Here is a 17,573-nt window from a genome sequence, read left to right on the forward strand (position 1 = left end):
CGGCTGTAGTTACGCTGGCTCACCTTTCAAACCAGGTCGCAACAAAACTAAGTTGTTGTTGTTTGGCGGTACACGTGATGAGTAGGTATTACCTACCCTAACCGATCTGTAGTAAGCCACCAAGTAAGGTGAGTATGAATCTAAATATTTAAAAGGATTTTTTTTAATTACGTGAATGTGTTTAAAATAGGATTAAGGATATGAATAAAAATATATTATATAATTTATTTTTTATATCAATATTATTTTACGTTCCTATGTACGTAGTACGTGTTACGTACATGTAGCCTTTTTTCTTCTTAGACTCGAATATTCTACAAAACATCCTTAAAAATACCGCCTATCTGCACTTATAATAATTCTAATATAATAATAAAAACAGAGTTTTGGGTTCAGTTGAATAATCATGCACGCTCTAAGTAAGCAGTACTTATCAATATTTTCTATTAAAAATAAAACATACATAACATAAGCAGCCCGTAAATGTCCCACTGCTGGGATAAAGGCCTCCTTTCCCTTTGAGGAGAAGGTTTGAGCATATTCCACCACGCTGCTCCAATGCGGGTTGGCGGAATACACATGTGGCTGAATTTCGTTGAAATTAGACACATGCAGGTTTCCTCACGATGTTTTCCTTCACCGCCGAGCACGAGATGAATTATAAACACAAATTAAGCACATGAAATTTCAGTGGTGCCTGCCTGGGTTTGAACCCGAAATCATCGGTTAAGATGCACGCGTTCTAACCACTGGGCCATCTCGGCCCAGTGGTTAGAACGTAGAACGTGGTATAAAACACAACTTCCAAATTAAAATCGCGTTAAAATTAAAACTATATCTATAAGATTCCATTTCCAATTCTTTAATAAGGAAATTTCAGCCATTACTTCTATCTTTTAAATTGAAGAATGGAATTTTCAATGGACTGCCTTTGCTTTAAGTTAAAATGGAGGAATAATAAAAGCGCATATCCTAAGAAAACTTTTCCGTTAAAGCTCTCTTAAAATATACACCGCATACTTTTCACGAAAAGATCAGCTATAATTCAGCTGACCGAAATATGGTTTGAGTCTGGAGATAAGCTTAAAACTTTATATTACTAATTAAATTACTGAAAAAAAAATACATTATAATGTTACTATCAAGGCTCAAGACTAGTAAAAGTATGCCAATCTTAACTCAGGATATTGTGTTCGATCCCTCGATTTGCCATCACTGAATTTTTAAGACATGATTGGAAATCATAGACAGGAAAAACATACACTAGTGCACTGTGATATATCTGGTTTAGTAAGTTTTTTTTTTTCTGGCTTTTATGGTTTAGTAAGTTAGTTTTTACTGAAAACGCCGTGTCAAAGTCAAAATATTTACATAGTGTACACTAAGGACATGTCAGACCTAAAAGAAACTCAGCATACTTTGATTAATTAAATATATTTTACAACAAAAAATGTTTTCATATTCTTCCGGTACAAAACGCCAATTCATATGTAAGGGTCTAATATTTCGGTTTGACGGGTGTATTACAAGAGTCATAACATCTTAGCTCTTAAGATTAGTTGGCGTTTTGACTAATGCAAACACTGACAATATTTTTGGACGGTGACTTCTTACCAACAGGTGACCCATTTACCAGTACACCCTACCTTGTATAAACCGATTTCAGTCGGTATTAAACTAATTAGTTTGAATCAGCCAACCGTAAATTGTGTGTTGGTTGGGTTGAGTTGACTTTGTCTTAATGTAGTTTGAGTAAGATACAAACCAACTTCTGACTGTTATAATAAAAATAGGTATTTTTATTATACAATAATTTTAATTTTACTTGGTAGGATGTAGGATTTTATGCAAGTCTGAGCAGGCAGTCATCAAACAGGAATACCTAATATTGTTGTGTTCCAGTTTGAAGGGTGAGTGAGCCAGGGTAACTACAGACACAGGGGACATAACATCTTAGTTTCCAATGTTGGTGGCGCATTGGTGATATAAAGAATGGTTGATAATTCTAATATCACCAATGTCTATGAACGGTTGTGACCACTTGCCATTAGAACTGTTTGCTCGTCCGACAACCTATTACACAAAAAACAGAGAGTAAGCCTCATGATTTTCACTCATATCAGCATATCATCTTTGTTCAGGCTTCGCGTTATATTGACGATGAAAGGAATGAGTAATATTTATTAAAGACGATTTACATATATGGGCGGTGTTGTCCACTTACCATCAGCTAGCTGATGACCTCTCATCTTACTTAAACTTAAACTTAGATGAAGATTACATATTTTGAAGATTCTATATTCGAATTTCTTTGATATTCACGTAATGAAAGAAAAAAAAATCTTTATTACCAATGAAATATTCTTTCAACAGATCGAAAGCAGGTCATATAGACGGTAGACTTTAATTGACTTGAACGTAAGTTTGAGCGTTTTGTAATTTATTTTCTGTCCTCGAAACTTCGTATGTAGGAACTCGACCTGACTTTTCAAGAATAAAGACTCTTTTAGAAAAGTGATGCTTTTTTTATTTTAACCAACGGTTGTACATAAAGGATCATCCTAGTACATTTTTTAGTATCATTTATAACAGTAGAAGTCTACTGTCATTTAAAGTATACGTTATAAATATATAAATAATTATAATATAATCATACCTTAATTATACTGTTAATCTAAGTAGATAATTGAAAAGAAAAAAAATTAACAGTAAATCACAACAACAAAGGCAATTATAAAACTATTTTATAGTATAGAAATTAAAAAAAAAAACACTTAAATAATTAATTAAACACACGAGTACACATATCTGCACACATAGATACGAAATTTAAGATACGTAAGATACTTTTGGGATGTATGTTTAAACCATTTTGGTAAGTTTTGTTTGTCTTGGTGGATGATCAGGGTACCCAACAACTGTGTTTATCAAAAGGCATGCTTTATTAGAAAAGTTATTAAATTATGTATATAGGTATACTATGTTTCTTATATAAAATTGAATATTCATACCGAATAATTCGAAAAACAGTCCAAAAACAATAACAATACAATAGAAAATGTTATACCTTTATGTTTAACGCAGATGGAATCTCTACTTGACAAGGGTAAATATAATACACCCCACCCCTACAAGGGGAACTGGGTTATTTGGGTTTTTTACCCCCTATCGACGAATATTCGGAGGGTTGCTCTCTGTCCCTCCCGAGCCTTGCTACGTTTTTCTTTTCATTGAATGTGAGAGATAGAATTAAGGGAATTGTTATTTCCGACAAGGACAAAAACCAAGTATTAAAAAGTAAAATCATAACCTAACATATATATACATATATATAATATCTCTGTGTGTTTGTATAGTCTTATGAAATTAACTTAGGGGTTCGATTTTTTGACCAAAATACTTAATTGATTTTTAGTTGAGAAATTTTATAATTTAAAAAAAGATTACTATGAAAAAGGAACATAGAAGTTACTCGTTGTCGTACGCTTCGCTTGCCTTTCAATTATTGGTCGTTAGGTATTAAGTATAAAAAGTATTCTTTGTCCTTGGGTATGTCCACCAAATTCCATCAAATTCGTTTCAGTGATTGGTGGAAAGAGCAACAGACAGACAGAGTTACTTTCGCATTTATAATATTGCACATACTAACACACATACAATCCCGAAGTCATAGTTTCGTTATTAATTTTTATATTCACGTATAAAATGCAATAATATCAACTTATGTTTCAAGTAACGTTAATAAAGAAAAGTTTTTTAATATCAAAGCCTCAAAGCACTCTGCGCCCCCTAATTCCTACGCAAAAGTTATGAGGAGTGAAATGTGTACGGAAATAACATATACTGACGTAAAAATAAAATTGCCGTTATAAGTAATGAAATATAATTTTTATGATACGGCTTTTAATTCGGGCTGACTAAAAGTTTTCTGTCTTCTTTTCTCAAATATCGAATTCCTTGTGACAGAAAGAGAGAAAATGCCTCTTAAGTATGTATTTGAAAAAATCTTATTACAACAGTTATTTAAGAAATTATTGTCTATTGGTTTGTACAATTAAAACTATTTAAGTATATTTTTTGTCAACCGTGTTTTGGTAGCTATTGGCCAAATGAAATTTAAAAATAGAATATTTTTATGACCGAACGAACGCTCCTATTGATTACATGATAACCACTTGAACCTCAGTAAAATACCTACACGTATTAAAGTTACCAGAGTTCCATTGTTGTATTTACGTATGTATATGTGTTGAACGTACCGATCTTCCAAATTAATTTTATCCGACGAATTTAACACGAGTAGTTGAAATTGATTTAGCTGTTTTTATAATTCGAATCCGTATTTATTTTTTTCAATAAAAACTGCACTAATATCTTTGATAAATTAAGTTAAAAAGGGTAATCGATCAGTACAGACAGCAATTGTTTTTATTTATGAACAAATAAAAAGAACAGTCATTATCTTCGACTAAAAAACCCCGGTATGTGAAAATGCCCTCGATCTCCTCCATAACCGGTTATATATGAAATAGGTCATATCAACACACCGTAATTGTTCCATTATCGACTGGTAATGGTCTGTTACGCATCACAGTGCTAAACTTCAAGTTTGCTGACGTCATTGTCGTAATTACGAGTTACCTTATTGTATTTAAAATCTGATATTTGAAAATCGAAAATTAGAATTATCGATGTTCCATTTTCGAATGCTAATTTGAAATGATTGTTGATTTGTAATAAATTTCTTCTATCCTGAAACATTTGTACAGACACTAAAATTAAAACGTGTTTTTTTTTCTGGCGTTCATTTACGCTCGTTGAGCCTAAAATATTCTGCCAATATCACGTATGATACACGACGAAACGTAGGTATTTTAAGCCATTATTTGTGGTCTTTTTTTCTTATATTTTGACACACGTATTTATGTGTAATAATTACGTATTTTGTGAACATAAAAACTCAACTGTGTTTAATATTTGCCTATTGAAATATATATAAACAAAAATTAACGTCTCTACAATGTGTGTGACGTCATAATCGTCGTGAAGCTACGATCACACTCACCGTGTAAGACAAATAAATATTTAAAAAAAAAAACTAATATTAAATCATCTGAGAACTACTATATAAAAAAAAAATGTATGAAATTATTGCTTATGGCAATAAAACATTTGAATATCAAAGTTTAAATATATTTTCTAGGTTATTATGAAAATACAAATTGTTTATAACCTATGCAGTATGAATCTAATAAAGGCAGTTAAGATAGACTACATAATGGCAACTCTTCATGTGCTCTCAGTAGCTTAGAGAGCGATCGACCTACTTTTTAGATGAACTTTTACTTAGAATCATTCATGTATATTTATATATATATATTCAATAATCAAGTATATAAATTGTTAACGTTCTCAAACGATTTCAAGATTACAATCATTTTTATTTTTACAATGAAAGAATATTTTGTATCTGTATATAATGTCTTAAAGACTATTTTAATAGTTGTTTCGATTATATTATAAGTGAAAATGGATATTTCGAAATCTAAAATCGTGTTAAAACAAACTCCGAGTCGTCATTCCCTTCAAAAGGAGAGTGGTACATTTACAGGGCGCTTATGTTATTAAGATTTTTAATGCGTTTTTTTTTTTCTTTTTTTCTATTATTATTAACTAACAAAAGAAAGAATGAGCTTATATTTTTAAAAGGGTAAAAGTCTTCGATCAAATCCACCCGTGCTAGTCACAAGTTATTTATAACCTGAACTTCTATTAAAACGACCTAAATCCCTTCTTAAGCCACAAAATATTTTACGTCACAATACAAAAGACGACAAGAAAGGTCCCAAGCAAATATCTGAATATTTTACGATACTGCAGTTCCTCATATGCGGCTTTTGTGTGGCAATAGTGTTACCGCAAAATTGTGGTTTGAAATGCTTTGATATACTTATATTTTAAGTGAAAATATGTGTTTTTAGAGCCGAGGTGGCCCATTGGTTAGAACGCGTGCATCTTAACCGATGATCGCAGCACTGAAATTTCAATTGGTTAATTTGTTTTCATAATTCATCTCGTGCTTCGGCGTTTAAGGAAAACCCTAATATCGTTTTGTAAAACGACGATTCTGAAGTGATGTAAAAGCCTACTTGAATAAAGTATATTTTGTCATGTAAAAAAATGTCAAGAGTTTAATTTTTGTGCAAAGTTTTAAAATGAAATCTTTCTTTTTTTGCGACGGAATTTCTCCGAAAGTTTTTACGTGTGTTGCAAGCGCTTTATTTTTGATTGAGCGATGAAACAAGATTTTGTAAAAAAGGTCCAATGGTAGCAAAATCCGACAGACGTTAACATACCCGGTTTTATACCGGATCGGATTGATGTGCTGAGGAATGAATTTATTGACCTAGGTTAGTGCAGTGCCTACGTCAGTGCCTACGTACTGAAAAGAAACTTGTTCCAAGTAAATCAGTACGTTTTAAAGCAAAAGAATATTTAATTTCAAGATTTCAGAACGACTTGAGTTTTGATTTAATTATTTGGAAAAGTTTTCTGTTCTAGCTACCGGACTCCATTGTCTTGCGTTATATAATCTATTCTAGATTTTAAGTCAACATCCGATTTAAAAAAGAAAGAGGATGGTGAGAGAGAGACAACTATATATATCTGTGTTAAGGTATAATTTTTTTGTTCGTGAACCGATTTTGTTGTTGTTCATCCCAATTTCGTATTAGACCATGTTAAATTTATGTTTGAAGCATGACTTCAGGGCAAATTTTGATTGGTTTTTATTTAATAACCAATTATATGAAATACTGTAACAGTTTTCTTTAAGTTAAAAATTCTCTACACGAAATAAAACCTACTTCTATCAACAAATGAATGTTCATTATTTTCATAGTATCTTTTTCATTAATTTGCGGTACCTATTATGTTACCTGCAAACTATCCATCAGCCTTATCGCAACTGGTCGGCTTTTCAGTAAATCCGAAAAAGTTCAATTCATCTAAAAAGGCAAAAAGCGAAAGAACTACCTTTTCATTCTACGACATACATTACAATGATAAATGGTGCCTTCCGTGCCACTTGCCCGAACACAAAGAATATTCAACCATATTTAATGGGATGTAAGATTTATTTTACTATAGCTTGTAATTTGTTAAGTAAGTACAAGCTGGTGAGCTATGGTCAAGATTTGTATTATCTGGTCATTTTATAACATGGTTCATTATATTCTATACATTGGCATAAAACACGAAAACATTTTATGCTGCTGCTAAATTCAAATGAACTGACTACTGCCAAACATTTAACTTAGAAAATGTCTTCCCCACAGCCTCTATGGCTGTCAATCATTTCTAAAGATTGATTTCTAAGTTGTATTTAAAATACAAAAAATTAAATGACTCAACAAATATATGTTCCTAAAATTTGAAGAAAGGCGAAGAAAATAGCTTATAAATATTCCTTGTTGGATGAAGGCCTCCTATTCTCTCGGAGAGAAGATTTGGAGATTTTTGTTCTGTGATTATAGTAGCGTAGTAAAATACCACTTAAATCACAAAACAACAAAACACAAATTAACCATATGAAATGTTAGTGCTACTTTGGTTCTTTGGTTTAAATGTTCGATCGACAAATTCTTTTCACAAGGCCATCAGCTTTGACTCGGTCAGACTTTGGGTCAGTCAGAAATTCAAAATATTTTATACGTGTTTTATTATACGGTTAGACAAAGTTAGTACTTTACGATAATGTATTAGCAGGAGAAATTCCCTGACAAATTTTCATAGCTTCGCTTCGCTCCTGACAAATTTGAAATACTGAAAGGGGTTTGGCATTCGAAGTAATCAGTCCCACGTCAGATCGGATTACGTCATGTTCAAGACTCCACCTGAGAACTGTTTGATGAATTAAACTAGCACAGGACGTTTTTGTGTGAGATATCTACGCTATTGTATAGATGTTTGATTGCAATCTCAAAAGGCTTGTGACGTAGATGGATTAAAAGACATTCGTATTTGTTGGGCGCTACGTTGGTAACGGATGGAACAGTATCGACATATGAGAGAACGTATAATTCCTTGGGACCAAGTGGTTTATATCAGAGAAGATGATTGGTGAAAAAAGTCATACAGAAAAATATAAAAGTGTATCAATTTGTGCCATACAAACAGATGAAAAGCTTAACCCTTAAAAGACAAATGATTCATGAATAAGCATTAGAGTTTGTTGTGTCTATTGTGAAATATGTTGATTTGTATTTGGGTTAAATTTAAATTTAGCAAAGATTTTTATACTCTAAATTCAAGAGACAAGTGAATTTCTCTTAGTTGAAATTCATACAACAAGTCTTGTTAATAAACTCGATGATCCAGTTTCTGACGTTCTGATAGATTGACATCATTTATAATACTCCAACCTAATAAATTTGGAGGAGGTAAGTAGAAAGGAAATTTAGAACACCAATGCAACTACAAATATTAATTTAAAAGTGTAAGAGGTTATGGTAGGGTTAGGGAATTGTACGTCTGGATAGGTACTACCCACTTATCCATTATTATTCTAGAATCAAACAGCAACACCAGTAGAGGCACAAGGCACATAATTGCCAAAATTGATGTCGCATTGACGATGTAAGGGATACTTAATATTTCTTACAATGACAATGTCTAAGGTGGCCCATTATTATCCGCTTATTTTAAATGAAAATAACATACGTTAAAACCTATCCGTATTCAAATTTAGACGGTACATTTAAATCTTGAATAGAACCTTTTTTTCTTATTTATATATAAAGGACCCGCAATTTTTATCATTTTAGATCAATGCAGAATAAGGCTACATTTACCCCTCTACCAAGCTGTCTGACCTCTGCATCTAATTAAGCCTTAACGATAGATATAAACTTCAACTTGCCCGTAAATATTCGCACGGCCTTTAAATTTACATATTAACGTAAACATTTCTCTTACAAACTTAAATTTATAGCTTAGAATATTTTTAGCTAATTAAAAAAAAAAACATAGTGTAATTTTTCAGTCGCTAGATGGCACTACAGGTACTTTAAATCTCACTATCGTTTTTTACTATTAAATATTGAAGTATCTTATGTTTCTCGACTGTATTACATTAAATTTAGTTGGATCTTCCAAAACGATTGTTATACTCGAAGTATTGTACGATAGTTGTTCAAAGGCATACTGTGTGATATGGATTTCGCGGACAAATTATAAATGTTACGAGCTTAAACATGTGTGTGCCTGTGTCATTAGCACATGTATGGATGTCCGAGTGATCATAAACAGACTCACTAACATTGTTTTATTAAAAGACTCCCAATAATTCGTGTAATAAAATTATTTATGACTATTGTATCATTATTTTATTACCAAATAAGTTTGGTCACTGTTCTTCACTGAAGATGATAATATTGATACATTACTTCTTTTTGGCAAAGTACTATTAATAATAATTGTTATGTTTTATTCTATAATGATAAATAAAGTTACTAATATCTTGTATATTAATTAATAGAACGTACATGAAACAAGTAAGTTTTGCCATTGAAAGATTTAACGCCTGATTTTTATTTATTACAGAATTATGCAATGCAGCAACCAAGATCCAGGCTTCGTTCCGAGGCCACCAGGCCCGCAAGCAGACTCAAGTAGAGACCAAGACCAAGGAACAACAAGATAAGGTACAATATATTCGAATATTATCCTCAAATATTTCTTTCCGGAATATCTTAGGGACACTTTTTTAAATTGACATTGATATACTCCTATCACTTAAAAATCATAAAAAGCCGAAGTCATACTCAGTCTTATTTTTTTCTGATCGTATTAGATTGAATTATTATCATATTTTCAGAAGAAATAGAGAATTCACTGGTTTGCGAACATTGCCATATATAATCCCACGCAGTTGAATAGTATTTGTGATTAACCACTAATGGTCCTATTTTTAGCGCAATTATATTAGTGGCGTAATTGATGTGGATAGTTATATATAGTTTTGATGATAAGAGATTTCTTATGTTAGCTTCCTAAAACTTTTCCCATCAATTTTACTCTAAATGATCCTTTCAGTAATTCGTACTATGAGATCAGGATACTGTCTATTCCTGTCTCAAATATCTTTGTATCTTCAATCAACTATCAGACGTTGGTGTTCCTTGGATTATGTTAATGGATATATAATCTATAATAATATTATAAATTCAGAAGTCACTCTGTCTGTCTTTCTGCTCCTCTTTCACGATTAAATCACTGAACTGAATTTGATAAAATTTAGTATGAGGTAAGATTGAACTCCAAGGAAGGACTACTTTTTATGCCTAACACCTAAAACGCTATCTGAACTACGGGCGACAATTACTAGTTATATATTTGGATTTGCTTTCAATGAATTGTTAGAATTTTCATGTGATATTATCAAGCAACCAATTTTATTCATTTTGAAGATGCTAGGAAGGAAGATTTAGGAATATTTCCAAAGCTCTTAACAAATAGTAATTTACATTTTTGTACTTTGGTTAGAATGCTAACGGTCTGGGTTGCGTTAAAATCATATAGCCTATTTTCAGAGAACAGCTCATTCATAGATCAATATCAAGTCAAGTAGTTCTTATAACAGCAATATCTATTACTACGAGCAATGTTTAGGATATGGTCACCTCATTCAACGTCCAAACTTTCAATGTTTTTTTATACATACCGACAATTTTGTCATTTTTATACACCCTATATAGTTTTATACATACTTCTTTATAGTTATTTTTTTTAAAGCCTTCATGGCTACAGGTTACATTATTGTATATATGAATATACTAAAGAATTTCTTTTAAATTAATATCTTCGTCTACTATATAATGTATGTTTATTTTTGTTGATCTATCTATTTTTCACTATCTATATACAAGTGTTCGTAACGTGTCATCGTATAAAGTTTACACATTAAAATAACTTGAATTAAAGTTTTAGACGTCAGTTTTGTTAGAGCAAAAGTTACCCTTTGTTGAGAATATTGTTATTGACGTTATAAAATTCAATGTCTATTATACCATATACGGTTTTATCGAACTTGTTTAGCGAGTTGCTCTGCTTCATCGCTAGGTTATTATATACTGCGGATTATGAGATCCTGAGTTTAATATCCAAGTTGATCCAAGTGAGTTATTTAGTTTTTCTGATAAGAAATTATTAGTAACATCTCGGGGTATGGAACTTCTTCCAAACAGTGGTTACAATCCTATATTTCTAAAAACTTGTAGAATAGTTATCACTGTGGCTAAACTTTTTCCGGTGGTGTAGAACTAACTGTCCTATCTGTTTACGAGAGTGAACCTAAAATAAATGCAGTAAAAATACTCCCCTAATTATTATTATTTAAGAATGAACTGTTTCAGGGTTTGATTGTCAGGTGTTAGGATATATGTATAATAATAAATGTCACACGCTGCTTCGCTGTCGTTTTAAGGGTTGTCAGGTGGAAAAAAGTTACTTATTTTTGAGGTTAAAGCTTGCTTTTTACTTTCACATTTATAATATTAGCATAGATTATTAATATGTATCTATAATAATTAGTCTCTACATTGATACTCCGATAACACACCATAGATGATATATTTTTTTTATTTATTTATAATAGGCTAACGGACAAATGAAACAGCTAAGCCATCACTTCAATTAAAGAATAAATACTTGATACTATTTACAAAAGATACAAGCCTTTAATCTTGAAAGCTGCCATTTTAAAAACTTAAACATCACGCGTCTAAGACTAATGGAACTTTAATTCCACGTATTAGTATGTTGGTTGTCTACCGTGAGTAGTCGAGCTATAGGGTTGTCGTTAGTTTAAAATAATAATTGCAACATGTTTTTTTTTTTAATTTATTGATTTTTTTTATTTTTTTTTTATCAATATATATAATTATAATGTTTCATTTTAATGTAAGAGAAACTTAAACGAAACCGATAAAAACATACTTATTCAAATTTTGTTTTTGCATAGTATATTTACTTAACTAACGGAATAGTTAGTTGTTTTATGACTATTTGTTTTTTTTTTTTCTGTAAATAGTAATACCAAATGACAGCCTACAAATGAAGTCAAACTGTTTTTTTATTGTTTTCGTATTTGTAACCACAACTATCCGAAGCCATAGGATAATCCGAAATAAATTCTTATCCGTAACCGTATCTGAAACTGATATAATATTATTCGTATATCCGTATCCAGCTACGAAATTACATATTCATAACATCGCACGTATTTAGTATGAAATATATTTTTTCATCCGATATGTTTAAACATAACTTTTAATATCTTATGTTTATACGATGACACGAAAGAAATAGATAAATAGATAAAAAATAAAATCTATACAATATTATAGACGGGGATCTTCAGAGATGATGTCTAATATATTTTTCCAAAGTAACCTCACAGAATAGGATTGTTTACGATTTTTTTTCGTTATTTTCGATGCATGAAAGTCCTAACAATTTACTTCCTTAAATCGATCTGAAGTGAAAAAGGCTTCTACCCAAGGCGACATAAGAAATGGTAACTATTCTTTATTTATTCAACGCTGTCCACTATTGGAACTACGGATAGGTATGATCCGTAGTTCCTATATAATGATGAATATTTTTAGCCATTAGGTAATCAAGAAGTCTATCTACTTATCCACCCTTTAAATGAAACATATAAAAAACAAATACGTTTTAATGTAATAAAAAAAAAGTTTGCTTATTTTTATTAATAAAACTCACGAGGTATTAGCGGGAATATCAACACGTCATAGAATTTAACACCTCATCAAATTGCCACCACTGGTAAAAGGTTATTTATCGCTGAGAATCGGAATTGCGGTTTCACGTGGAAATATTGCGAACGTTCTGACCGCTCTTACAAATGATCATGATTTATTGTTTTTAATTTTGATCTCTATACAGATTTAATTAAGGTTTAATTTCCTGTTTTTCCTTAATTGATATTAATGACAAGATAATCGGTTGATTTAATTTTCTATAACACTTCGGATGGAATCTTTTACACAACGATACCGAATATTTTATACCAGTTTTTTGTGACGAAACAAAATTAAATTCTAATGACACCGGACCTTTGCTTATTTTGCAGTAAAAAAATCAAAACCTATATATATCATAAATAAAGCTGAAGAGTTTATTTTGTTCTCGCTAATCTCAGGATCTATATAATTTATTGTGAAGGAATAAAGATTATATAACATCACGCTACGACCCACAAGGGACGGGGCGTCGTTGGACGCTGGAAGCCGAGTGGAACAGTAAATATAATCTTAGGTATAATAATGGTGTATATAAGGTTAAGCACGTTAATGGATCTACCAGAAAGATTTAGAAAAAATATTTTCTCACAGATATTATCTGAAAAAGTTACCACTTGATTACACGATATGACCCTTAATGGCTGACAAATATCCAAAAATATTACCTAATCCAGCCAACCGAATAAAACATTTGTGTATAATCTTAACGGATAAAGTTAAAGGGCGCAGCTAGTGAATTTTTTTTTTTAAAAAGCCTGACTGGCAAATTAATGTATTCATGGAAGGTCACCAACATAGACATTGGCGCTGTAATAAATATTTATTATTAACATTGTCAATGTGCCACCAACCTTGGAAAATAAGACGTCACGGCCCTGCCTACCCATATAATCATATGGGCTGAGTTACCTTTCAGATTTGGTGGTAAAATACATAATGAGTTACGGTAGGTGGCCCAAACGGAATTGGACGAATTCACCAAACACGTAGTTAATATTTGTAACAACATTATTCAACGGTACTTGCATTTTTTTAAATTTAGAATATGACGTATTTTGTAATTCAAAAAGAACTCGTTCCCTACAAACACTGATTGCAATTCCACTTAAATAAATCTAGATGGCAGACGCAGAAGATGAAATTAAAATACACTTCCTGAAAATTTTTAATAAAAATTGTAAATTCTCTTATTTATGTATAAAAAGGTTTTATATCGTTCCACTTTTTATGTTAACATAATGTTATCAACTTAATGAAGTAAAAAGTAAAACTAGTACTGTCATTATTTCGAAGTGATTAAGTTACATCATACTTTCTGGTAATACTGTTTTGTCCTATATAAAGATTTTTCCTTCCTTTTTTTACTTTTTTTTTTATTTAATTTCATATTTTGCATTTTGTAAAAAAATTTTTTCTTAATTTAAAAATCTTATCTTCTCTTTAATTAATACTAGTGGTTAAAACGCGTACATCTTAACCGATGAGTTCGGGTTCAAACCAAGGCAGGAACCACTGAATTTTCATGTGCTGAATTTGTGTTTATAATTCATCTCGTGCTCGGCGGTGAAGGAAAACATCGTGAGGAAACCTGCATGTGTCTAATTTCCACGAAATTCTGCCACATATGTATTCCATAACATTAACCCGCATTGGAGCAGCGTGGTGAAATATGCTCCAAACTTTCTCCTCAAACGGAGAGGAGGCCTTAGTCCAGTAATGGGAATTTTACAAGCTGCTAATGTATCGTATATATGTAATGTAATTAAATCGCATACGCCTATGTTAATTATTATTTAAAAAGATAAATTAAACGTTGAACTGAATAAAATAATCATACGCTACAAACGTGCTACGAAAACAGACTCGTAAGAGAAACGTCAATATACAGAATTTTAAAACAACGAGCTTGACAAATTAAAAAAAAAATCAAGTAAATAAAAACTCATTAAAAAATGCTTTCAAAAATTATTATAAAGGATTCGTTTGTGAAAAACTCGAGCTAATTTTAAATTCATTTCGAGCTCATATTTTTAAACCAACGCGGCAAACTGACAGCTCCGAGCTATAATAACTCGCGTAGTCTATTAGAATAGATTTATAATATTTTACGTTGTAGGAAATTTTACACCAGATAATAAAAAAAAGTTTACTTAAATTTTACTGGCCTTTGTGCTGTCTGGCGTACGTGACAACGTTTGGAGTTATTTTATCCGCAAACATAATTACTCTGTATATAATTAACTAGATAATAGTCCATCTAATGACCACATTAGAATTTCAATCGTTGGGCCATTGAATCGCCACTTTAATAAGAACTGTGAGTTCCTTCTACTGACCTTCATCCAAGGTGTCATCCATTCTTGTCTTTGGATGAAAGTATTTTTGAGACTTCCTGTCAAAACGACGCAACGACGTCGCACTATTTTTATTTTATAAATAAAAACCGCGTACGTGACCGGACCGCAAGCGGACCGGTTGCGGCACTACTGCCCGACACAATTGTTATGATTTTTTTCTGAACGATTTCTGCCATCTGTACCGGACATGTAGTTCAAAAGAAATTGCGCAATCACAATTGTATTTTCTCTTCTCCTATCCTCACAATCTGTTAGACAGGAAATTCGAAATGACGTAAAATAGATTAGGCACAGGACCAGAGGTTTTACGTGCTTTCCGAGACACGAGATAAAATGCTACAACATTCCAGATTTTGGGCTGCTACTGCGATTTCAAAGATAATATTTGAGCAACTGTTATTTTGCACCAATAAAACTTCTTTATACCTTTATTTTGTAAAAAAACGAACATGAAATTCAACAAAAATCAAAATCAAAATTTTCTTTATAAAAGTCTGCTCATAAAAGCACTTTTGAATCGTCATGTTACACTGTTAAATTAAATATAAAGCTATCATTCGCAGCCTGTGAATTTCCCACTGCTGGGCTAAAGGCCTCCTCTCCCCTTGAGGAGAACGTTTGGAACATATTCCACCACGCTGCTCCAATGGGGGTGGTCGGAATACACATGTGGTAGAATTTCGTTAAAATTAGACACATGCAGATTTCCTAACGATATTTTCCTTCACCGCCGAGCGCGAGATAAACACAAATTAAGCACATGAAAAGTCAGTCAGTGCTTGCCTGGGTTTGAACCCGAAATCATCGGTTAAGATGCACGCGTTCTAACCACCGGCTCGGAAAGTAAATTCTTCTGAGAAGAAACGGCAAAAAACTCAGTAGTTACTCTCTTCCATCATCTTAATCAAAGAGTACGTAAAGTACGATTAAATTTAATTAATGTTTGTAGATTTCTAATAGAGACTGATTATTTTTAAAAATCGACCTCTGTAACTATTATACTGACATATACGTGGTTTACTATTTAGTGCGGCAAATTGCGGTTTACACGCGGCTTCGTTGCGGTTTTTATACGTATACGTATACGAATATATCCAGCGCTGGTTTGGCTGCATCGTCATATACGTGAAACTGTGTTGTGTTGCCAGTAAAATTTCTTTCCTCAGGAAAAAAGTTAGTATAAAACGTACAATCATAAAATACTTTAGTAGAAAACTATAAAATTCCTCGAAATCCTTGGACAGTTACAAAGTCGATCTACATCAAATAAATAAGTTACCAAAAAAAATCCCATAGATAAAATCGTACCTTTTTAGTATCCAAGTATATTTTATTTGTGCGTGAATCTGTTTTTCTGATTTTTGACTTTTCTTTAAAACTATGACCGATCGACACGGAATCATTCGTAGGTGGTTTAAGGCAATTATTTTTTTTATTTTTTTTTAGTACTCACCCCCTATTATATTTAATATAATACCCAACAAAGTGGGTGGATAGTAAAAATATTGTTGTGGGTAGTTATAAAATTCACTGCACAACAAGTCTAACTGAGTAGTTGAGTAACCATTCATGAAATTTTGCTTAAGCTTAAACCTTGGTAGGGGTAAAGTAAGTAAGGATAAAGTAAAATAACTAAATCTAATCCCCCCCCTTCGCAAGAACGCGAGGCCAGCGGAAACTAGTATACATACAATATACATTGTTACTACTATTTCTAAATTGAAACAATATTTGTTGATTCTTATCATTTGCTTATAAAGGGATGTCTCGCAAATGAAAATCGCTGACCTCATCCTGAGCCGTTTGGCTATTGACCTACAGGCATGACGCTTAGCTGAATAGGAAATGCGAATTAACAATTATTTTTTAATAAGTGTTGCCACTAATTAAAAAAAATGTTGAAAGCTGTTGACCTCACTGATTGGCTTGAACCTAAATTAAATATAGAACGATATTATGATTATGAATATTATCGAACGATATTATACAGATATCCATTTTGGTATAATATGTATTCATAGATGTATAAAAAATACCTAAATAAATGAAAATTAACTATTCGACGACAACTATCCGATATTGCAATTATTTTACCTTGAACTGAATTTTAATGATAAACTTATATATTTTTTATGTTCTAATTATAAAATACTGTAACTATATAAACATTTTTGGGAAAGTCCAAAGGATTTGTGTCGAGGGTTAGTTTACTAATTAACTTGATTAATAAAATATATTATAAATAATTCGGTCGTCATTGAGTGATATTTTATGAAACGAAAATTTATTTAGTAATTATTTGTCAATTGAATTATTAACACAACCGGGTGCTCTTATGGAAATCACACTATGATTCAAAATGTTTTTATCAATTGAAATGTCCTACGCT

General features: G+C 31.7%; 1 protein-coding gene across 1 annotated transcript in view; it reads left to right on the plus strand.

The window, feature by feature from the left end:
• The window catches only part of LOC125073954 (sperm surface protein Sp17), a 184,279-nt gene that overhangs the window by 165,839 nt on the left and 867 nt on the right, over window positions 1–17,573 (plus strand). Inside the window, exon 3 of the mRNA XM_047685078.1 lies at window positions 9,604–9,704. Coding sequence (XP_047541034.1) covers window positions 9,604–9,704 — 101 coding nt within the window. The remainder of the gene's footprint in view (window positions 1–9,603; window positions 9,705–17,573) is intronic.

Source organism: Vanessa atalanta, chromosome 26, assembly GCF_905147765.1.
Source record: "Vanessa atalanta chromosome 26, ilVanAtal1.2, whole genome shotgun sequence".
Taxonomy (NCBI): domain Eukaryota; kingdom Metazoa; phylum Arthropoda; class Insecta; order Lepidoptera; family Nymphalidae; genus Vanessa; species Vanessa atalanta.